General features: G+C 43.8%; 1 protein-coding gene across 3 annotated transcripts; it reads right to left on the reverse strand.

Annotated features, from left to right (window-relative positions):
• Positions 1–470: 470 nt before the first annotated feature.
• khdc4 (KH domain containing 4, pre-mRNA splicing factor) lies at positions 471–22,463 on the reverse strand. 3 transcript variants are annotated; one of them, XM_080767465.1, is made up of 14 exons: positions 22,316–22,463; positions 19,205–19,421; positions 18,319–18,462; positions 15,849–15,928; positions 15,332–15,384; positions 14,340–14,560; positions 13,285–13,499; positions 11,924–11,984; positions 11,089–11,146; positions 9,990–10,210; positions 8,227–8,370; positions 6,137–6,246; positions 2,795–2,883; positions 471–1,608 (listed from the first exon to the last, which is right to left on the reverse strand). In XM_080767465.1, exons 1-14 carry the CDS (start codon positions 22,342–22,344, stop codon positions 1,301–1,303), a joined length of 1,950 nt encoding a protein of 649 aa, XP_080623591.1. In that variant the 5' UTR covers positions 22,345–22,463; the 3' UTR covers positions 471–1,300. The 3 variants fall into 3 exon arrangements, with proteins under 3 accessions (XP_080623591.1, XP_080623590.1, XP_080623589.1); XM_080767464.1 differs by having other exon boundaries at positions 2,795–2,886; XM_080767463.1 differs by having other exon boundaries at positions 2,795–2,886; positions 6,122–6,246.
• Positions 22,464–24,116: the final 1,653 nt, after the last annotated feature.

A 24,116-nucleotide genomic window follows, 5' to 3' on the forward strand; every position in this document is an offset into this window, starting at 1 on the left:
AAAGCCCACATTGGTTATTAAAGCTGCGCAATGTAAACGTCATCTTCAGCCCCAGATTTTAACCTGGATTGCTGAGCAAGTGCTGATTTGTTTTAAACCATTAAGCTAGCCTGGGAGGCATACCATTTTGGGTTTAAATTATCTTATCATCTGGTCGGGAGGGGATGATAATTTACGTTATATTGTAGCCTGGTTTGTAGTCATCAGGCCAGAAACCCCCCCAAACCGGAACCAGAATGACCAAAAATAAATCCCAGCGATCAAAATGACCCAATAAAATCCTTGATATGGTGTATGAAGACGTGCAAGTTTCAGCGTTAAGCTGTAAATGACTGTGTGTTTTAAACATGGCGGTCATGTTGGAGACATCAAGCAGCAGGTGCTCCAAGGGTGTGATTGATTAGGCATCGGTCTGTTATAGAGCAGAGATTATCCAGAAATTGAATGAATGAATTCAGGCGATTGACCAATCAGAATCAAGCATTCAACAAAGCCGTGTAATAAATTGTATTAACAGGGAAACTCCCCCCCGTCAGGTGTAAAAAGGAGCAACTTGGGACACTTGGGGCATGAAGGAAGCATGAGTTCAAGTCCGTTGCTCTCCCCTTGTCCCCCATATATGGGGACTAGGTTGGTGGAGGGTGTGTAGAGCCCAGGATCACATTAGATGATTGACACAGAGGTGAAAAATGAGTTACAAAATTGTAGGATTAAAAAAAAAAAAAAAAAATGGTATTAACATACTCTAGCATACGGATTGGACAAAATTAAATTTTATTCGTTTAAAAAAAAAAAAGAAAAGAGAGAAAGTTAGTGCCGCTTTAATTTCCTTATAATCGTAAGCTACAATCGATGCAGATAAAAAAACCACACCATGCCAGAGATTAAAATGCAGCAATAAATTACGTTTATTCCACAAAAAAGTCAAAGTCTTCTTTACATAGAAGTCCAATCTGATCTGTACAAAAAAACACTACGTTGACGCCGGTTAAGGAAATGAGAGGTTCTAAAGAGATAAGAAGGAAAGTTAACAGATGTACAACATCGTGTTTGGACTTCTCTTTCTTTCATTTTTTTTCCCGCTTTCCTTTCCTCCCCCCCCCCCCCATCTGGGAAAGGTTCATTATTCAAAAAAGGAAAAAAAAAAAAAGAGAGAGGAAAAACTAGCCTAGACTTGAAACCAGCTTCTAAAATACCTCGAACACAATTGTTTTAAAGTGGTTCGCTCAAAATGCCTGCGTTGAGAATACAAGAGGTGCTTTTTTTCCACAATGTCGCGGGTTAGGGTTCGTCGTCGTCATCATGGCGCCATCCAGAAAGGCATGGGCTGCTGCTGCTGCTGGGGGGTGTTGTTGTGCGTTTTGGGGCGAGGGTGCGGCGGAGGAGGCGGCGGGAGGCCGCGGTAGGCCGGGGTCCAGGCTGAGGAGGAGGAGGAGGAGGTGGGGGGAGGAGGAGGAGGGGGGCCGTGCCCCCTCCTGTGTGGCGGTGGGTTATTACCCGACCCTCCCCCACCCCCCGCCGCCGCCAAGGGATGCTGCTCCTCCTCCTCGTCGGAGGAGTCCCCGGTGTACGCGACCAGGCCCGCCTTCATCCTCTTGGCTGACAACTCTGAGAGAGAGAGAGACAGAGAGAGACACAGAGAGAGAGAGACAGAGAGACACAGAGAGAGAGAGAGAGAGAGAGAGAGAGACACAGAGAGAGAGAGAGAGAGAGAGAGACACAGAGAGAGAGAGAGAGAGAGAGAGAGAGACACAGAGAGAGAGAGAGAGAGAGACACAACGGGGGAGACAAAAACCAAACGGACAACGAACAACAAAACAAACAAGAGCAATGGCGTTGTGGGAGAAACGGGTTCCGTTAATGATCAAAAAAACACATTCAATCAAAACGTTAATTAAAACGTCACACACAAAGGGCGAGCCAGCCATTGGGTCGGTAGGGGGGCGGCCGCCGTCCAATGGGAGAGAGCGTGACGTGTGCGTGGGCAGGAAGAAGGAGGCGTCGCGTAGGTAGGTAGGGGCAAAGTGCAGGCCCCGCCCCCATGAGGTCACATGGTTGTCCACAGAGAGAACATGGAAGAGAAGGAGAAAACACAGAAGAAAAGAGAAAAAAACACAAGAACAGGAGAGAGCCCGTGGTTAGCGAGGAGAGGAACGCACACTGGTGATGTCATCACGGAGGACGGTACGGTGCGGTACGGGGGGCGTGGAGGAGAGGGGGGGGGGTCCGACCGAAACCAAAGGCAAGGTCCTATTTTGTCTTTTAGTTGTCCGTTTAACAGAATAACAGAAAAATATGTAATTATAGTGCAACCGTTTGCTTTACGCATTATTGTTTTTTACTGCAATTGTATGATTTACTTTTCTTTTTTTGCCTTTTTTTTTTTGGTTTCATGCAGTACGGCGCGACATTATATTTTAGTATGGTATATGATTGTTTTAATAGCTGGATGCAATTGAATAGAATAAAACAAATGATTAATATATACACACACCGGATGATTCATATACATATTTACAACTACCAATGTATTCACATTATTACGAGTATATATTTACAACTACATTAATATTAACCAGTAGATTTGCATTACCGACATACTCCCCAATACCCCCAAATGGAGGCTGCGATTTTAGATCTAGTTTGCTAAGCATCTTCCCAAAAAGTCGTACAAGCGAAGCCGATCTTTCTGAAAAGGCAAACGGTGACTATATATGAGGACTGGTTTTATATAGACTCTGTCTGGGGTCGGGGGTTTGAGGTTCAGACAAGGCCAAGGACATGAGGCCCTTACCCAGAGGGCTTTGCAGCACCCTCCTGTCGGCCATCATCTTGGGTCTCAGTCCTCCATGACTCCCAGGGATGGGAGGAAGCATCATCTGTCTGCTGCAGGAGGAGGAGGAGGAGGAGGAGAGAGATAACGTTACCTTGTGTCAATCCATTTGAAGATACATTACACATAATAATAATACATATTTGTATAGCACCTTTCATGACATGAAATGCAGCTCTTCACAGAGCAATAAAGAAAAAAATAAAAGCGAAGGCATAAAACATTAAAATAGCAGTGCATAAGGCGAGGACATGAATAACTATGGATTTTAAAAGCTCAACTAAAAGCAAGAGTGTAGAAGGATAGGTCTTGAGCTGTGCTTTAAACATGTCTACAGAGGCTGCCTGTCGAAGGTGTAGTGAGAGTTATGTGTATATTACTGCACTATACCTGCATCGAGTGATCTTGGTACATAGAAGTTGATCTATTGAAGATTCTGACCTTCAAAGTACATCATTTTTGTTTTGATTGTATTGCTGTATTGTTCTTTCTGCTTTGGCAATGTAAACGTATGTTTTCTCATGCCAATAAAGCCCTTTGAATTTAATTGAATTGAGAGTTTGTTCCACGCCGTCAGCCCGTAGAAGCATGCCATTTATTTAGGCACATCGAGTAGGCTAGCATTGGAGGACCTGAGGGGGCGGTTTGCGACATATCTAGGCAGGCAGTCATGTAGGTAGGAAGGCTTGGGACATATCTAGGCAGGCATTCATGTAGGTAGGAAGGTTTGGGACATATCTAGGCAGGCAGTCATGTAGGTAGGAAGGCTTGGGACATATCTAGGCAGGCAGTCATGTAGGTAGGAAGGCTTGGGACATATCTAGGCAGGCAGTCATGTAGGTAGGAAGGCTTGGGACATATCTAGGCAGGCAGTCATGTAGGTAGGAAGGCTTGGGTCATATCTAGGCAGGCAGTCATGTAGGTAGGAAGGCTTGGGTCATATCTAGGCAGGCAGTCATGTAGGTTGGAAGGCTTGGGACATATCTAGGCAGGCAAGTCATGTAGGTAGGAAGGTTTGGGACATATCTAGGCAGGCAGTCATGTAGGTTGGAAGGTTTGGGACATATCTAGGCAGGCAGTCATGTAGGTAGGAAGGCTTGGGACATATCTAGGCAGGCAGTCATGTAGGTAGGAAGGTTTGGGACATATCTAGGCAGGCAGTCATGTAGGTTGGAAGGCTTGGGACATATCTAGGCAGGCAGTCATGTAGGTAGGAAGGTTTGGGACATATCTAGGCAGGCAGTCATGTAGGTAGGAAGGTTTGGGACATATCTAGGCAGGCAGTCATGTAGGTTGGAAGGCTTGGGACATGTCTAGGCAGGCAGTCATGTAGGTTGGAAGGTTTCGGACATATCTAGGCAGGCAGTCATGTAGGTAGGAAGGTACGAGACCATTGAGAGCTTTATATACATGGCATATTAAATAATTATTTAAGTCACCCAGTGCCAATGATTTTCCGTTTGTCTGTACCTTTTAAGTAAGGTAGTCACCGAATATTTAATGTCCACTAAGATCGATCACCGGATCGTTTCTTTTTTGTAATTATTTGTTTGGTCCAAAATATTGTGTTTGTTATCATGAGTTGTCACGACTCGAGTTGGCTTTGTCCGCGGTGTAACAGTCTTTAAATAAATACCTTTTGAAATGTCTATGGGGAAAAATGCATTGGGAATCATTTCCTGGGCCAGGTGTCGTCATGAAAGGAGGTGGGACTGCGACACTATTGAAATCGGTATTTGATGGCATTGAAAGAAAATGATGAAATAGATGGAAACACGTTGATATTTATTCCCTTTTGCAGACTTTTAGAAATTTTATTGGGATTTGGACAAAGTTATTATTATAATTGTAGCGACTACTTCTTCCCAATTATCAAACCAATTTAAAAGTAGCGCCATATGAGGCTGAACTTCGGCAGGAACTGCGTGGCACGTATCCAAACAAGACCAGAAAACTTCTTGCTGTTAGGGAGATGTATCGAGACAAAATAATTAAGGTCCAAACGTGTTTTACGGAAATTATAGACAAAACTGACGGCAAAAAATAATAATTAACGGCAAACTTAAACATAGGCTAAACGGTCAACAGAAGATTTTGAGCCCCCATTCCCTCGCTGAATGCCCTGCTGCCTGAGACACACACACACACACACACCTGACATAAATTAAAGATAATTAGCTGTTTTAACAGCGGCGACTCTGTGCGATAACATTTTAATACATACATTTGTATGTACCGGTACTCCTTTTTCCTTTTATGGACAAAAATAAAATCTATCTATCTATAATTCTCCTAGTGGGTGTTGTTGTTGCCTGTTGTTATTGTCCTTGTTTTGAAGCACATAAAAAAGTACCGTAAATGCTGTAGTCCAGTACACTCCTCAGTAAAAGTCCAGTAAACGTTTCCATTTCGAAGTGGAACTAGGAACCACATTTTGGTGGTATTGTTTCCGCGTGGAGGGTAAACAAAGCAACACGTGAATTTGATGACAACGTCATCCAATAGATAAAAATAATGTCGTGTTTTTGAACGACGTTCCTCCGCCCACTTTGACTATCATAGCCTCTTTCGCCCGTTATCGCCAGTAGTTGCCGGTTAACAGACAAATAATGCACTTCTGGGGAAAATCCGCCAGGCTGTCGTCCGCGGTTCAAACGTTATCGTCACACAGCAGGAGCTAGTTCCTTTAACACAATTTTTTACGAAAAACGTCCCTAAACGTCTTAAGGATTGGAAACGAGTGGTGCCTTGGACGTCTGTGGACGTCCTAGCGACGTCCTAAAGACGCGGGGCGAGATAAGAATATTCAGAATTTTTCCAATTTATTTTTTTGGCATTTCGCTTTTCGCTTGCCGTATGCTAACGCTCTGTGCAATTATTAGCTTGTCATTGACTCCCATGTTAGCGCGGCGGAAAGAATGACTCGTATCTCCTGATCCAGGGCGCTCTCCGTGGTGTTGAATGGATCGATATGCTGGCGCTTCATTTCTGCTCCTCATCCGTCTCTCCCGCAAAATATGAACGCTTTTTGGAGTTTATATAAATATATTAAGATGATCGGGGATTATGAGCTCACTTTGTCAAGTCTACTTTTTTAAGAAAGTATTTCCGGTTCATGGCTTTCAGAGTAAAAGCGATCAGACTACTCTGGCACTATCGGGGCCTCTATTTTGATGCACGTTGGCGTACTCAATGTGTTAACAGGGAGGAAGTGGGACACCGAACGTAGGAAAAAACAACAAAAATCATGCAGCATATGTATATTATTACAAAAAAAACTATGGTTACCAATTATGAACTGACCTGTCCCTCTCACTCGGTGTGCCAGAGGAACTCTGTGTCGGGGGTCCTGAGGCCTCAGGGCTGTCCACTGGGAAGCCTGCACCTAAATGAGTCATATGAATGGGTCCATGCTATGAGCAAAAAGACACACAGGCAGGATTAGCACACAGCACTATATCCACGCACCGAATATATAAATCATACCAGCCTAATTAATGTTTGATATAACACCACAACATGCAACTGTTAAAAGTCATTATTATGCACGGAATATAACCAGGGTTGATATAACAACACAACATTGACTTATATCCTTTGTAATGGTTGCAAAAACACATTCGTTCCTGAAGCTTCCAGATTGCAGAGCGGATTATCAGTAGGGTGTAATCTTGGTAACTTGGTAAAAGTCTACAACATTACGTCCCTATTGGAGGAAGAACGACACAGGGGTTTAACTGTAGACAAGGCAATGAACCAATAAGAGGTTAGAGGAGGAGGAGGAGGAGGGAAAAGTGCAGGAAAGAACAATATGAAGAGTTTCTTTCTAAAAAAAAAATCAGAGATCGGCTTTTAAATAGTTCAATTTACAACACTTTGACCATCATCAAGCTAATGGTTAGACTCCCGTCTACACAGCATTGCCGGTTTAAGACACCCCTTCTCAGCTCATCAAACGATTCAAGTTACAAACGCTATTACACATTTTTTTACACACTTTCCAGAAGTTAAGGGATCTTAGAATAAAAAGCACCGTTACAAAAAGCAATTAAGCAACAGACACATTTACTTAACCAATGCTTGCATAAAAAGGACTTTTCAACCCATCTTCGCTTTTAACTGGTCCTCACTGAAGCTCATACAAAATGGCATAGTTTAACAGTTTGACGTCCTGTTTTATGTGTTTAATCCGCCGTATTGTAACAATTAAAAATAAACTCCCGTCTTTGCCAGTGGAGCTGGAGACGAGACGGAAATCAACACATGCTGTGTGTGCCGCTATAGGGCTTCTGGGAAATTGAGGCCAATGCAAAATGAACGGGGTACAACTCCTCATGGAGGAGAGGGTCTTGTGTGGGGGGCGGTCTTGCGGCGCACAAACGGAGGAACCTTTTTTTCCGCCAGGATTTTCACGGATCAAAAGCCCAAATAATTCAGCGTATGCTCTCTAAAAGGTAATAAAACAATCTCGGCAGCGTAGAGTATTTGATTAAAATGCGGGTTACGCGTTTTTAAGGAGTCACAACTGTAAATGGGCTGTGGAACTGGAAACCTTGCCGACCAGTAAACATAATTGCTAGGCAGGTTTCGCCATGTCAAACAATATTGCATATATTTTGTTAATGCAAGAACAATAGCTTCCAATCCAGCATGCCAATTCCAACGTCCCGGATAGAGAAAGGCCACACTTTCCATTTGCAAGGAATCCCTGTAGGTTTCTGAACCGTCAACAGCACCAATTAGCAGAGGGAAAAGTAGGGGCGGACATCTCTAGGTACCCGAGGACACGATTCGATTATAAATCGATTGCTGATGCATCTCGATTCCAATATATGATTTATTTCATTCCTCTCGCTGTGCGTGACTTAATAAATAAAAGCTTTCTAATGTTTCCGTAATAAAAAACAGATTAATTTATTTTCATTATCTTTCATTACGCTAGTACAAACAAAAACATTTAAATAATTAATTCCGTGTCCGCATCGCGGTTAATCTATGAATCGTTTTTTTTTTCATCCAACCTTTAACCCATTCTGGGACGGGAACCCCTTTTGGTGTTTTAAACATTATGTTATACTTTGGCTATTGAAAAATAGCAGATCTACAAGCTTGTAGGTCTGCTATTTTTTTTTATCGTAAAAATGCGGCACAAGTCTTTGAATGTATATTCTTTCAGAAGACTTTTTTCTTCTTTTTTTTTTTACGTCAGGTCGAAATGGGTTAAGGGAAAGTGTGCTATCGTATAATGAGCTCGAGTGAGGACCAGTTAATTGAACATGAGGTCGAGTGAAGCAGAGGGCCTGGACGCTTTTGGACGTCGACTCTTCGTATATAGACAAGACGGTGAGAAAACTTAAAAGGTCAGGGGGGGGGTCAAAGACGTGATGAATCACCTGATATCCCAGAAGTCCACTGTCCTTCTCGTCGTCGTCCTCCTCCTTGAAACGTCTCTTCTGAGTGGCCAGGGCCGGCGGAGGCGGGGCTTTGGGCTGGGCCGGGTGCACGGGACCGGACGGAGGGAACGGAGGAGGAAGAGCCTAAGGGTGGAGAGAGAGAGAGAGAGAGAGAGAGAGAGCGAGAGAGAGAGAGAGAGAGAGAAGAAACAGAAAGGTTAGTAATAACTAGTAATAACACCATATATTAACCCATTCTGACCTGAGATCAGATTCTAAAAATGTCTGTTTGAAAATGAAAGTTTTCTGAAAAAGCTATGTTTCTATGTCAGTCGTTCTTCGGTTTTTCAAAAGTAGCAGACCTACAAGCTCGTAGCGCGCCACTCGGTGGCGCGCTATGAGCTTGTAGATCTGCTATTTTTCAATAGCTAAAGCATAACATAATGCTAACACCAAAATGGGTTCCCGCTTAGAATGGGTTAATAACCTACATTTATATATATTCAGAAAACCCATAAGGATCAGCTGATTGGCTGACAGTATCCCTCAATAACAAAACCACAAGAGATTAACCCATTTAATCCAACCGATATGGATTGCGAGGACGTGTACAACACATCCTAGCGCATTTTCATCGGAAAGAAAGGCTCGTAATCTCCTAATCTAGGGAGCTCTCCGTGGTTTTGACCAGATGGATATACTGGGGTCTTCAATTTCTGACTTCAACATGCCTCTCGTTTTAAAACATGGAGGCGAGGGATTATCGAGCGACTTTATCGTAATCATAGCGAGGCAAGCAAGCAGCAATATTTCTCCCGGCGTTCAGAGTGAAAAGCTGCCATATCTGCGCGGCACCCTGAGCTGCTAATTTTCAAAGAAATCCCGGCACTGATTGTGTTAACATCTCATTTGAGTGCATTCTCTCAATCTGAGAATCCCATCGTCAAATATTCGGGGAAACAGCGGCTCCCCGAGGCAACAGTCTGTCTTGAGAGACTAGCATTCTCTAAATCCCCGTCTCTCAGCTGTTTAATTGGTACAATTGAAAATGTAAATTGGTTACATCATCCACATAATGTATACATAAGTGTATTTTTGGTGGCCCCCTATCTGTCAATCAGGGATTGGCTGATGACGTAACTACTGTATGTATGTTTATGTAAAAAAGGGTCGTTCCTGATTGGCCGAGGGACAACACCGACATATGCCCCTCGGCCAGTCAGGGATTGGCTAATGACGTGACCATGTATGTTTATGTAAAAACGGTGGTTCCTGATTGGCAGATGGTGTCAACCAAACAAGCCCAAATTGATTAAATCAATTAATTACCAGCTGCATTATTATTATTATTATTATCTGTGGGTCTGCTGCTGACGTTATGCCACAATTTTAGCTGCGCTCCACTGTCATGCTCAAATTAGTGACCCTAAAGAATTCTGAGGCAACATATGGCTAGAGACGAGGCAGCCAATCAGAACTGCTCGACTATAGCCATGCCGCGCAGACGATGGGATGTTATGGGTTTGTTTGCCAGTGGTGGCAACTGTCGTGACAGAAATAAGCTAAAGCAGCCTTCCAAAAACCAAAAACCAGGCCAAGCAACTGTGAATGAATCCACGTTATAGGCTGGAAATACGCAGGGCTTGGCAACCAGTGGCAGAACATGACCTCCAGTGTGTGTACTACCCGGTCGGAAACTATGGCAAGCTAATATTGACCAGCTTGCAGCTGGTAAAAAAGAAATCACAAACAACGGGTCTCACCTGTTGCAGGGCGGCCGCCGAGACCGGAGGGCCCGGGGGGAGAGGGTACTGGTGGGGCGGGAGGGGAGGGGGGACAGAGTAGGGGGGGGGAGGTGGGGCAGGTTGGGGGGGCTGCTGTGAAGGGGGAGGGGGGGGCATGGGGAAGCCCGGCTGGTAGCCGGCGGGGGGGTAGTACGGAGGCTGGGGGGGCATCCCGTTCAACAGCGGGGGCTGCATGAACCCTGGGGAGGAAGAGGAGGAGGAGGATGATGATGAAGGGTTGCTCTCAGAGACACTCATTATTAACCCATTTAGACCCGAGATGAGATTCTAAAAAATGTCTTCTACATCCTGACAGTTTTCTGAACAAGCTCTGTTTCTATGTCAGTCGTTCTTCGATTTTTCAAAAATAGCAGACCTACAAGCTCGTAGCGCGCCACTCGGTGGCGCGCTACGAGCTTGTAGATCTGCTATTTCTCAATAGCTAAAGCACGAACAATGGGTTAATTTAGTGACGCACTGAATATTCGGCCGCAGAAAATATTTGGCAGAAAATGGCTAAAGAGAATTCGGCCTATTCGGTTTCGGCCCCAAATAGGCAGAATATCACAGAATAGTGTAAATGCAATTAATGCATTCAAGAGAGCCGAATAAATGTTTTATGGACCCATAATAGTGATTATTATTTAAGTTTTGCCATAACCATTTATTTTTATAAATCAGGCAGCATTAAGGTACGGCCATGACAATGGTAGGAAAAAAGATAATATAATATTAATCATTCGGGTATTCGGTTCTCAGCCAACTGTTTCCTATATTCAGTATTCGGTTTCGGCCAAGAATTTCCCTTCCGGTGCATCCCTACTTTAATGTAGTTATTTAGAAAGCCACGGTACTCTTCACTAAGACCAGAAAAAGACAAGAGACCGACTGAGAGAAAGACTAGAGCAATAGTTCTCAAAAGTGGGGTTGCTTCCATTTCGTACAGTCTCGTCAAGTCATGGAGGTTCCTTGAAAGACGAAAGACTGAGAACCTCCCGGACTAGAGAGAGAGACCCCACAGGAGAGGAGAGAGAGAGAGAAGACGACAGACTGTATGTACAGTATGAGGTGACTGTACCTTGCGGTGGCATCATTGGACTCATCTGACTGAGGAAGCGTGAATACTCCGCATGGACCTGGAGAGACCACATGAAGAATCAAACGTGAACACTTTAAATTTAAATAAATGTTCAGAGTGTATTACACCAGACTTTAGCTGAGTATTGCGGGGTCTAGTAGTCCAATAAGAGACTCCCATTATCAGCTTGTTAAGACAGTTCAGTCAAAGGACCTTTGCCTGCTATTTTAACATTTATTTGGCAGTGCAGAAAGTGTAGGAGACAGTAGGACAGCTGAGAGGGAGACAGTGTAGGAGAGAGACAGTAGGAAAGTTGAGAGGGATACAGTGTGGGAAAGACAGACAGCAGGAAAGCTGAGAGGGAGACAGTGTAGGAGAGACAGACAGTAGGACAGCTGAGAGGGAGACAGTGTAGGAGAGACAGACAGTAGGACAGCTGAGAGGGAGACAGTGTAGGAGAGACTGACAGTAGGACAGCTGAGAGGGAGACAGTGTAGGACAGACAGACAGTAGGGAGGCTGAGAGACAGACAGTGTAGGAGAGACAGACAGTAGGACAGCTGAGAGGGGACAGTGTATAGGAGAGACAGACAGTAGGACAGCTGAGAGGGAGACAGTGTGTAGGAGAGACAGACAGTAGGACAGCTGAGAGGGAGACAGTGTAGGAGAGACAGACAGTAGGGAAGCTGTCCGTCTTTCGTGTAATGACTAGCTGTTAAAATATCGTTTAAGTCAATGCTGCAGGTCGAGATGATTATTATTTTTTTATTTTTTTTCATCTCTCTGAATCATCTTCTAGTTTGAAGGTCGTCAGAGAGGTTCATTCTAATCCTCACCGTCTGTAGCAGGTTCTCACACAGAGTCTTGGCTGCTGCCAGTCCTTCAGGTTTAGGATGACTGCGGGGGGAAAAAAAGCACAAATGTAACATTTACATGGATTAAAATAACCCTTATGTTCAACTACTAACTTCCTTTTATAAGCCAAAACCTGCCAAAAAAAACAAAACAAAAAAACGTTTGTAGACCGGATATTATTATTTGGCGGATCGCCACAGTACATAGTATTATTTAACCCATTTTGACCTGGGAACGATTCTATAAATGTCTTCTACATCCTGACAGTTTTCTGAAAAAGCTATGTTTTCTATGTCAGTCTCTTTGATTTAAAAGAAAATAGCAGACCTACAAGCTCGTAGTGCGCCACTCGGTGGCGCGCTATGAGCTTGTAGATCTCTATACAAGGAATGCTGCAGGCTCCTATAGCTCCCCGAGAACAAGTTGTCACAATTGTTTTATTAACGTTTAAATAATAACAATGAATTGCATTTTTTATAGCGCTTTTCCCAAGTGCTCAAAGCGCTCATTCATATATTGGGAGGTGAAGCGGCGAACAGTCGACCGCCAGCGTCCTCACTTCCCCACATTCACACACACACCAAGGGTGGCGAGCTCACAGCGACCGACTCATTGGAGGCAATTTATAGGGTTCAGTGTCTTGCCCATGGACAGGAGCTTGTAGATCTGCTATTTTTCAATAGCTTAAGCATAACATAATGCTAACACCAAAAAGGGTTCCCGCCCCAAAATGGCTTAATAGTGTCTAGAGAAGTTGCAAAAAAAGATTATAATAACAGATTCATGCGGAATGCTTATTGTGAAACATGACCACTGAAAGATTAAATGAAAAACCTTTGTTCAACCCATTTTGGGGCGGGAACCCCTTTTGGTGTTGGCAGCTGATATTTTTCGAAAAATCGAAGAACCACTGCCATGGAAACATAGCTTTTTTCAGAAAACTGTCTGTATAGAATCAAAATGCGGGTTAACCCATTTTGGGGCGGGAACCCGTTTTGGTGTTAGCATCATGTCATGCTTTAGCTATTGAAAAACAGCAGATCTACAAGCTCATAGCGTACAAGCTTGTAGGTCTGCTATTTTTGAAAACTGTCAGGATTTAGAAGCCATAAACGTCTAGACGTCTAATTGCCAATTATTTTTATATTCTTTTTTTTTTTCTTCATCCATATTTTGAAAATTCCTCTAATCTGGTGTACAGGTGATGACATGCACATTACATACATAATAGAATTACAAATTATTTCTCTCTTTTTGAATTGGCACTCAAAGCCTAAACTGGTGACCACCAGGTGGCGCTATTGGCCCAATACGACCAACGTTCCAACACCCCCCCCCTTACCTGATGTAGATGTACATGGGCTCGAAGGCCTCGCGGCCGGAGGTGGGCTCCAGGCACCCGGAGCCCTTCCCCCGGAGGAAGACCTTGGCGCCGGTCTCGGCCTGGATGTGCTGCAGGTAGGAGCAGCCCGGCCCCTCCACGCGCTCCTTCACCACGAAGCCCGGGATGGCCACGTGCTCCAGGCCCACGAACAGCTTGTCCTGGACGTAGTGCATCTGTGTGACGACCCAAACACAGGACACACACACACACACACACACACACACACACACACAGTTTAGGGGCTGTGAATCTATGAGCGTCCCGCGATTCGTTTTTTTTTTTTCGATTGCTGGGCATCACGATTTGATTCTCAATCCAAAAACGATTCTTAAAGGAGCAACTTGGACACTCATGCATGAAGGAAGCATGAGTTAAAGTCCGTTGCTCTTTTTTTCTTAATATATTTTTTATCCCACGATTTTGTAACCCATTTTTCACCCCTGTGTCAATCATCTAAATGTGATCCTGGGCTCTACACACCCTCCACCAACCTAGTCCCCCATATATGGGGGACAAGGGGAGAGCAACGGACTTGAACTCATGCTTCCTTCATGCCTGAGTGTCCAAGTTGCTCCTTTACACCTGACAGGGGGGAGTTTCCCTGGTTGGACGTAGCGCGTGTAAGGAACACGTTATTCCAACCAGTTCCTTTCCCCTCCATCAGGCGTCCCGGCTGGCCAGGGGGAGGCAGTTTAGTGACCAGGATTACTGCATGTTTTTTGTGAGGGTACTGTGATTAGGGTACGCTTACATTTCATATCACAGAACACCACGTAGTGAAAACTCCTGTAAACTGTAACCAGAATTTTTGGAAATTATGAATCAGGAACGTGCAGAGAGTTTTTAGAGCAGGGGGTTCTCAACGTTTTTGGCCTGGGAGGGACCCTGGAAATGCTTTGGCAATTCCCCCTTGGGGGTGTCCCGACCCACAGGTTGAGAACCCCTGAAATAAAGCATACTACTCCTCCTCCTCCTCCTAAAACACGAACACAACAAAACAAAAAGGTTCTCACTCCAGAGTGTCCGTGTGGTTTATGGTGGTGAGAGACGGGAGGAGGAGGCATGGAGGAGGAGGAGCCGACGGGAGGAGGAGCGTTGTGTTGGTGGACGGACAGCATGCCTCCTCCTCCTCCTCCTCCACTGGGACCGTACGGCGAGGAGGAGGAGGAGGAGGAGGCCGTGGCCGCCTTCACCACCCCGTTGGTTATGATCTCCTTTATTCGGTTTACGGCTTCTGGAGAGGGGAACAAAGACAAACTTCATCAACACATTTAGGCCGGACGTCGAAATTAAAAAAAAATGTTTCTATGTCAGTTGTTCTCAAACATATTCATGTCAAGGAACCCCAAATATAATAATAATACATTTTATTTATAAGGCGCCTTTCAGGGCACTCAAGGTCGCCGTACAGGTTAAAAACACAGTACAAGAACACAGTTAAAAAAAAAAGCAGAACAAAACTAGGGCACAGCTTGCAGCAGAAGACAGAGTCATAGGCCTGGTCTATATATGACATTGGCCGCTGAAGGTTCTGACTGGTGTGCCCTGGACAGTGGTGTCGGTGTTTCTTTTTACTGGTACCACACTGCGTTTTAACGAGGTCAGGTGCGCGCAAGCGGGGTGCAGTGCGTTGTTCAGACTAGTCATTGGTCCGACAAACGACAACCCACCTCATCCCCTAACCTAACCATAACCGCAGGCACGGGAGCAGACGCTAGTCCGACATGCGACTAATTCCCCGTCTGAATTACATGCGGTCCCCCCGCACGAGAGTTTTAGACACAAACACAAAAGTCTATACTACTACTACTTACTGTAGTCAGACAAACATCTTTACTAGCGAAACTAAAAAAGGTTTGTGCGCGTAATAATGTCAATAATGTACTGGTACCACACGGCGTGGTGCTGCGTTCTACGAGCATGACACCACTGGCGCCCTGGGATGACAAAACGTTTGAAAAGCACTGGTGTAGACGTAGAGTAGATAGATAAGGTAACTACTTACTGTCCACTAGTTGTCTGGTCTGTCCCTGGACGTGCAGGTACAGAGGTCTGTCCCTGTGGGGGGAAACACACAGCATTATTAAGCCATTTTGACCTGAGATTCAGATTCTAAAAAATGTCTTCTAGAACCCGACAGCTTTCTGAAAAAGCCGTGTTTCTATGTCAGTGGTTCTTCGATTTTTCTAAAATAGCAGACCCTACAAGCTTGAGAAAACCCAAACTCAATCGATAATCAACGATCGAAAATCATCAAAAGTGGCCGTTTTTATGTTTTGGCCATTATCTCTGGAAGGGAAGGTACATTTTTTGTTCAGGTTTACATGCCTTTAAAAGTATGGTAATAGTTTGTGCCTATAGCCTTGGGCTGGCCTAGAGGACCCTTAATTTTCTGGCCAGCTGAGAACTCTAGTTATGTGTATTCAACGTTGTTTAGTAAACAAACACGAGTGGTTCCAGTACCACTGTGGTGCACACAGGTGTAATAATGAGACAGGATTTGTCACAATACAAAGACTCACCCTGACAGGGCTTTGCCCTTCTCCTCTGCTGCCATATACCGCCCCCTGGTGGACACAGCGGCGCCACTCACTTTACTGATCTGTACAGAGACAGTAAAATACAGACTTTACTGGAAACGGTCCAGAAACATCAGAAATGAGTATATTTAAACATAATCCCACCCATATGACACCGAAGTCTGACGTCAATATCGGTAGAGGGCGCAAATCCACAGGTTTTTATTTGCATTGTAATCCCCATAGGGGGATTTTAGATAGCCTCATATACGAACTGTGTTTGAAAGTTAATAAACATGTCATCCCGGCCGTTTCACTCATATGGATATGAAGAATCAACTGACTGAGAGAAAACGCTATCGTTACTGCTACTGAAATAACTGAATTAGTTACATTTTCGCTAGAAACAGACAGTATCATAATATGAGTGACTGACTGTCGCAATTGCAAACGATACAGACACACCACCCTGACTATAACGCCGAGACAGCTCGATTATTTTTGGACCACAATGCTTCTCCATAGAGAAATTACTTCCGTGAACCAGGGTGGATGTCACGGGATGAGCGAGTGACGTCAGGACTCGGGTGCTCTATTGTGTTTGCCATTACTATAGTGTACACAGCCACTGGAATATGCTGGGCAATATGAGAATGCAGATTGACCGAAATACAGATGGATATGAAACGCAAGGTTCCCAACTTTGATAGTTGTCCACTCTCTCACAAAGACGCTGTCCTTGAATGGTCTCATATTCTCTGTACAGGCACGTTACAGTGATGTACACGTACAGTAAATAGGTTTTCAATGTAATGAGTCCCGGGATGCAGGGATGGTCTTTTAGATGAGTGCCAGGGACATTTTCATGAGTCCCATATTTTGCCATTTTCACAAATTGCAGCATTTAACTCTCATTTCATTTCATATGGTTATAATGTGGTTATATTCATGTAGAAAACAGAAGAAGAAGTGGTGATTATGACTAAAGCCAGCAAAATTAACTGGAATAAAATAAAAAAACAGTACAGTAGTACAGTAATGCATCCCGTAATGTAATGTTTCATTGCATCCCTAAACTATAAACTGCTATTTCAATCTCTGATCTGTTACACTTCTAGACAGCATCAATGGTATTGCTAGTGTCGTGGGAACAGCTGGGTCTATGGTCCACATGGAATTAGAAACAGAAATGATTCTGCACAGATTGGCCATCTAACAATGACCAGGTCAGTGTAGGAGATTCAATTGAGTCTCTTCCACCGGAGATCAAATTATTGGCTTAGGAATGCGACAAAAACAAAACAATCTCCATGAATACCATGAGGTGTGTGTATTGCGTAATAAGATTTTTTTTGTAGGGGTGGAAATCTGTACCTGGTCTGCCATTTGTCCAGCAGCGCCTGGGCTTGAGTGGAGACGCGTGCTCTTATTACCTTTGGAAATCTGTAGGAACCTGATGATTCGATTTCCGACTAGGGGCTACGAATCGATACAGGATTTATTTCGCTCTCACTTTGTGGCTAATATACAAAAGTGCAGATTATTTTCTTTTATACACCACAAAAGAAAAATATGAGCCAGCTTTCTTTCTTCTTTAAATAGTTCTGTACCAACACAGAAAGAAATATAAACAAAAAGACCTGTGAAAAGATTTGTGAATCGATTCATAATCCGATCATGTCCGCAATCGGGATTAATCTATGAATCGATGTCGATCTATGATCTTTTTAAAAGTCCTGTTGTTCTGACGCGTTTGTGACCAAACTGTGCGAGCGTTGTCGTAACGTGCGTGTTTGTGACCAAACTGTGTGAGCGTTGTCGTAAAGTGCGTGTTGGTGACCAAACTGTGTGAGCGTTGTCGTAAAGTGCGTGTTGGTGACCAAACTGTGCGAGCGTTGTCGTAAAGTGCGTGTTTGTGACCAAACTGTGTGAGCGTTGTCGTAAAGTGCGTGTTTGTGACCAAACTGTGTGAGCGTTGTCGTAACGTGCGCGTTTGTGACCAAACTGTGTGAGCGTTGTCGTAACGTGCGTGTTTGTGACCAAACTGTGTGAGCGTTGTCGTAAAGTGCGTGTTTGTGGCCAAACTGTGTGAGCGTTGTCGTAAAGTGCGTGTTTGTGGCCAAACTGTGCGAGCGTTGTCGTAAAGTGCGTGTTGGTGACCAAACTGTGTGAGCGTTGTCGTAAAGTGCGTGTTTGTGGCCAAACTGTGTGAGCGTTGTCGTAAAGTGCGTGTTTGTGGCCAAACTGTGTGAGTGTTGTCGAAACGTGCGTGTTTGTGACCAAACTGTGCGAGCGTTGTCGAAACGTGCGTGTTTGTGACCAAACTGTGCGAGCGTTGTCGAAACGTGCGCATTTGTGACCAAACTGTGTGAGCGTTCTCGTGTGTGTGTGCGAGACCAAACTGTGTGAGCGTTGTCGTAACGTGCGAGTTTGTGACCAAACTGAGCGTTGTCGTGCGTGCGTGCGTGCTGACCTCGTCCTGCGTCTGCCCTCGGGTCAGAAGGTTCCGGCAGGTCAGAGGAACGTCGTTGATCTCCACCTCGGCCACCACCAGGTCGTCTTTGGCTTTGGTCGGAGCCGGAGCCTTACAGACGCCGGACAGGTCAACTCCTAGGACCTGGACACGAGATATCACAGGTTTATTATTACATAAATATATTAAATCATCACATCCCTAATAGTGTGTGTGTGGGGCCGGGGATGTCACCATTACAAAATCCATCACACTAATAATTGCGATTAATGATTTAATTCGTGCTTCCATTTGCCTCTAAATATACTGACAATTTCGTCAACAAATAAAAACTAGACTAAACTGTTATAGGGAGGGACTAGTGGACAAGAAGATCCAGTTTTATGCCATTTTCAGCATGCCAAAACAAAGTGAAAAATCAGCCATTAAAGGGACACTTCACCCTTTTTGCAAAAAAATATATGTTAATGACGTTTAGAAGCTTTAGATCACTTTCCTGGGGGTCTTTATGTGTGTAATATGTGGTTTTAGATATTTTAGATTGTAGCAGTGAGCCTGTTGTCTCTGATGTCATGGACACTGGTCTCACTACCTTCCTGGACTACAATTCCCATAATTATTTGGTGCACTGCTCCTCCTTGTGAATAGGGGGAAGAGCTGTCTTACTGAGACAACATGTAGTGTCCCTTTAAGAAACGACATCAAGGCCTGTCAAAACACAATTTCAGTCGACTAAATCGTCAGTGGACTAAAAATCGTATGACATTTAGTCGACTAAAAAAAACTGGACCAACGCTAAAACATTCCACGTGGACTTAAAATGTGACTAAAACAAAAAAAATGCACCGACAAAAAAAACAACAACACGGATCATCATCACGCCTACCAGAGGGTGTCTGATCTTGTCCGGGTGTCCTCCGGGGGTGCCTATCTGGGAGGGCTTGAGCTTCCCCTTGGCCACCAGCATGGCGTTGATCTTGGCCGCCACCGCTGCCGCCGCGTCCAGCGCACCCGTGGGGGCCTCCGCCGCCTCGCTCCCCTTCCCGCCGCCGGCGAGGGCGCCCGCCGTCCCTGGACCGGGCTGGTCCCATTTACTGCGGCGGCTATACGCGAGCCGGACGGACACGAGCAGGAGGAATTGGGTCAGAGGAACTGATATTTGGTCTGACTTGTCTGGGACACAGTTGTTGATTTTGTCGACTAAAACTTAAAGGACAACTTTAGTTTTTTTCAACCAAGGTTCATGTTTGAGATTGTTATTAGAGAAAGTAAAAGATGAGTGTTAATCTTTTTTCGTTTGCCGCTTTCTTTAGTTTTAGGGATTTTAGCTGTTTTTGACAGGGGGGCGGGGGCATGGGGCTAAATATGTATTCTTTTACAAAACTTTATAGCGATTTATTTTATTATTTACTATAGTCCTACTAGACCGCAAGAAATGACATCTGGCCACAAAAGATCACAGGATCTACTGAATGTGAAGGTAGCCTACTGGGGGGAAGCCACACTGTGTGTCATAGGCTCAATATGTCAGTTTGACACATTCAGTAGATCCTGGGATCTTTTGTGGCCAGATGTAATTTCTTGGGGTCTAGTAGGACTATAGTAAATTATAAAAAAAGAAATCGCTATAAAATATATTAAAGAAATACATATTTAGCCCCATGCTCGAATGCCCCCACCCCCTGTCAAAAACAGCTAAAATCCCTAAAACGAAAGAAAGCAGCAAATGAAAAAGAATTACACTCACCTTTTACTTTCTCTAATGACAACCTAAAACATGAATCTTGGTTGAAAAAAACTAAAGTTGTCCTTTAAGCGCGATTCATACTCCTATTTTAGAGCCGAATAAAAGTCAGTTCGGCTCCGTAGAGCCTACAATGTGACGTCATTTGAGGTTCGGGGGGGCGGGTACCGTCCTAAAGTCGGCTCTTCGGTGCTACTGAAAATGTCTGACGAGCCGAAATCATTTCGGCACTGCAGCAGTAAAATAGGAGTATGAATCGGCCCCCAAGACGAAAAATGTTCGTCGACTGCCTTTTTCCACTGACGAAAACTAAATGGAAACTAAAGGAAAACTAAGCTATGATGATTAAAACTAAAACCAAATATAGTCCTACTGATCATTTCGTCAGGAAATAAAAACTAAACTATATTATTAGGAAGGGACTAGTGGACGAGAGAAGAACAAGTCATTTTACACTTGGTTGCATGATGAAAATAGCAGATCTATATACTTGTAGATCGGCTATTTTCAGCAAGTGTCAAATCAGCCATTACGACGGCATCAAGGCGCGCCAAAATATTTTTTTAGTCGACTAAATCAACTGCAGATTTAGTAGACTAAAACCTTATGACATTTAGTCGACAAAAACATTCCAGGTAACTAAAATGTGACTAAAACTAAGAGACCATGACTAAAACAAAAACAACACTGTGACTGGGACAACATGCGCGTGACATCATCATCATAGCCAGGGAAAAAAAAGACCTCGAGAGCCCATACATCCAAAAGGAAAAGTCCTCATCTGATTGCATTAAACAACGTTAAACTCCCTTTGCCTCTCGAGTTGCCACTCACTTTACGCATGCACAGTCATAGCCTCTATAGTCTAACGTAATATAATATAATACTGTGCCTAAATGTACTGTTTGAATGGATGTTGCGTCTAAATCAGTGGTTTATCTCAACCAGTGGTCCCTGAGAAGGTTCCAGCCGGTGGTCCCCTGCAGCAAAATGGAGAGTTGGAAACCAAATGGACCCTTATAGATCATTTAACTCTCGAGTGAAAATTGGTACAGTCCGGAGTCCAAAGAGTTAAATTATTGTTAACATCCCTGCATTAGTTAACTTTACAAGAAGTCTACACAATTACAGAATGTAGATTTGTTGTCATGTTGATCAACGTTTGCCCGTTATCTCTGCTATTATGGTACCAACATCAGTACAGCATGGACTTGTGGACACAATCTTATCCAACGACAACAACATTTCGGATTTGAGAGGCTACAGTTCATCAAATGACGGTGCATCTGAAAATGGTGGCTCAAATGTCAAATAAATAATGGACCTCCGTTTGAAAAGGGTTGAAAACCACTGGTCTAAATATAGTCTACTGTGTCTGAATGGAATGCGTGTCTAATGTGTCGCTCTCCTCTATGAAACGGAAAAGTCCTAACTCTGATTGTACTAAACAGATATTGCACCTGTATGGACAGGACAGCTTGTGTTATGCCCTCCTTTTCCCCCCCATACTGTAAATGTACATGTTTCTACTTTCTTTATCATTACCATTTTTTTCATATTTGTATGTCTTTAAACGTTCTGATATTTTGAATATGGACGACCCTGATATGATGGATATTTCGAACTGTGCCAATTCTACAAATTGTTAATACAATTTCCAAGCAATCACTTTGCTTTGTATGGGCTGTCAAAGGCTGGTGTTGCAAGTCTGCAACTCTCGATTCAACATATTTAAAACAAAACGACATCTATAGTGCTGAAAATTGCGGCTACATATTATGCTGTAGTAATGTCACAGACGTTGTCATGTCAATATAGTGTATTTTAGATCAGTGCGGTTCCTAAAGCGGTCCTTGAGGGAGTTCCAGGGGTCCCCAGCTAAATGATAGTTGTGTACTCTCTCAGAGTTACATTAACATTGATTTTACTACTCAGAGATAGAAATGCCATTTGGGGGTCCGTAGCCTAATGCATGTCAAACTGGGGGTGCTTGAATTTAAACGGGTTGAGAATCACTGCTGGAGCCGTTCTCTTATGGGTCCCTGGCATATCTCTTCAAATCGGCAGGCAGGCAAATAAGTGTCAATTTGGGGGTCCTTGACATGAAAAGGCTGAACCACTGCTTTGGATAAAACCTTGTAACGTTACATAATCATGTAAAGACAGCATGCTAACGCTAGCCAGCTAGACAGCTAAGCTAGGCTGGTTAGCCTCGGGTGGCTATTTGTTACTTTTATTGCAACAGTCACTCACCCGCCGTTTTGCGTTCCACCAAATGACATCAATGTTCCTCGATTTAAAACTTTACGGCGCACATAAAACTTCTAAATGACTATTTAAAACAGCGCTGCTCAGTGTATGTTGCTGCTAGCTCGCCCTGCTAGCTGCTAGCCGCTGTTTATCCGACTCTAAACAACTTCCGGTTAACAGTATTCTTTTACGTCCGGGTGTCAAACGTGGCGAGAGGATGAGATCCACATAGCGCTACCTGCAGGCTCGCGGCTCGGGGATTAGGGCATTAACCATTTTCAACCTAAAATAAATAAATAACAAAAAATAACAAAAACATTTTCGGTATATAAAAAAGAAACGTCAATTTTCAAACCATTTCAACAAATGTCAAAACATTTCAACAAATGTGCATGGCCTGACAGACAGTTGTGTGCGTACATTACAGGGAGGGTAGGCCTATACACAGACCCTAACTGTTAAAAGTCAGTGAATCTGATGCGAGTGATGTTGAAATTAAAGTAGCCTAAGAAATAGTAAGTTGTAGAAACACAACCTGTGCACAACCTTCGGAACACTGGCCCGTCTAAGTACTCGACCCTCGGAGCCTATACGTTATATCCGGTACAATAACATTTCCCACTTTTCGTAGAAGGTTTTGATGTGCTCTACCTCTACACCAAAACGCCCAGAGTGGGAGGGCAGTTTGTTATAACCAGCGTTGTTGCAATGTTCGTAGGCCTAAAGAAGATGTTTAAGTAGTTGGCTACGTCATGTTTTTGTCAGTGATGAGGGTGTCGTTCGATTTGATGTTTATGTTTGTAAACCTGGTTTTTAGTTTCTGACCTTATCATTGCTAAAGTTTTTATTTATTTTTTGCTAGATTGGGTCATTGTTTTTAGGAGGCCCAGTTGGGTTTGGAGATCACTTGGAGGTCCCTCTAAAGAGTTAAAGGAACACTTTTTGCAAAAAAGATATATATGTTAATGACGTTTAGAAGCTTTAGAACACTTTCCTGGGGGGTCTTTATGTGTGTAATATGTGGTTTTAGATATTTTAGATTGTAGCAGTGAGCACATAATTATTGCAGTGTCTCTGATGTCATGGACACTGGTCTCACTACCTTCCTGGACTACAATTCCCATAATTCTTTGGTGCACTGCTCCTCCTTGTGGATAGGGGGAGAGCTGTCTTACTGAGACAACATGTAGTCCAGGAAGGAAGTGAGCCCAGTGTCCATGACATCAGAGACACTGTGCTCACTGCTACAATCTAAAATATCTAAAACCACATATTACATACATAAAGACCCCCAGGAAAGTGTTCTAAAGCTTCTAAACGTCATTAACATGTATTTTTTTGCAAAAAGGGTGAAGTGTCCCTTTAACTTCAGGAGGAGACGACCAGGGAGTGGGGACTGGAGGACATAGGTGGAGGAGGAGCATCAGTAGTCACTTCACAGAAACAAAACTCTTCTGCAGAAATCTACACCTACACAGAACCTACTGTATAACTGTATAGTCTAGCCTCAACTGTACTGCTCTGAAAGGATTTTCCACATCAGAGGACGATCGTTGCACACTTCCAGCTTTTGAAAAGGTAAAAAGAAAATGCCTACGTAAAGATTTTCACAGAATCAGAAAGAGGAAATTCTACATTCAAATGAATTAGTTCAGAATGCCATTCTTGTTTGTATTCAGATCAGGGAGTGGCTGTTATGATGGAATTGCTTAGCCTGCCCTATAGGCCCCACACCATAGACTCTTCGATCCACTTGCAGTATAGGCTACTTGAGTGTCTAGTAACCTACTTATTGCTGTAGTTA

The sequence above is a fragment of the Protomyctophum bolini genome, assembly GCF_963924005.1.
Source record: "Protomyctophum bolini genome assembly, chromosome: 7".
NCBI classification, from domain to species: Eukaryota; Metazoa; Chordata; class Actinopteri; order Myctophiformes; family Myctophidae; genus Protomyctophum; species Protomyctophum bolini.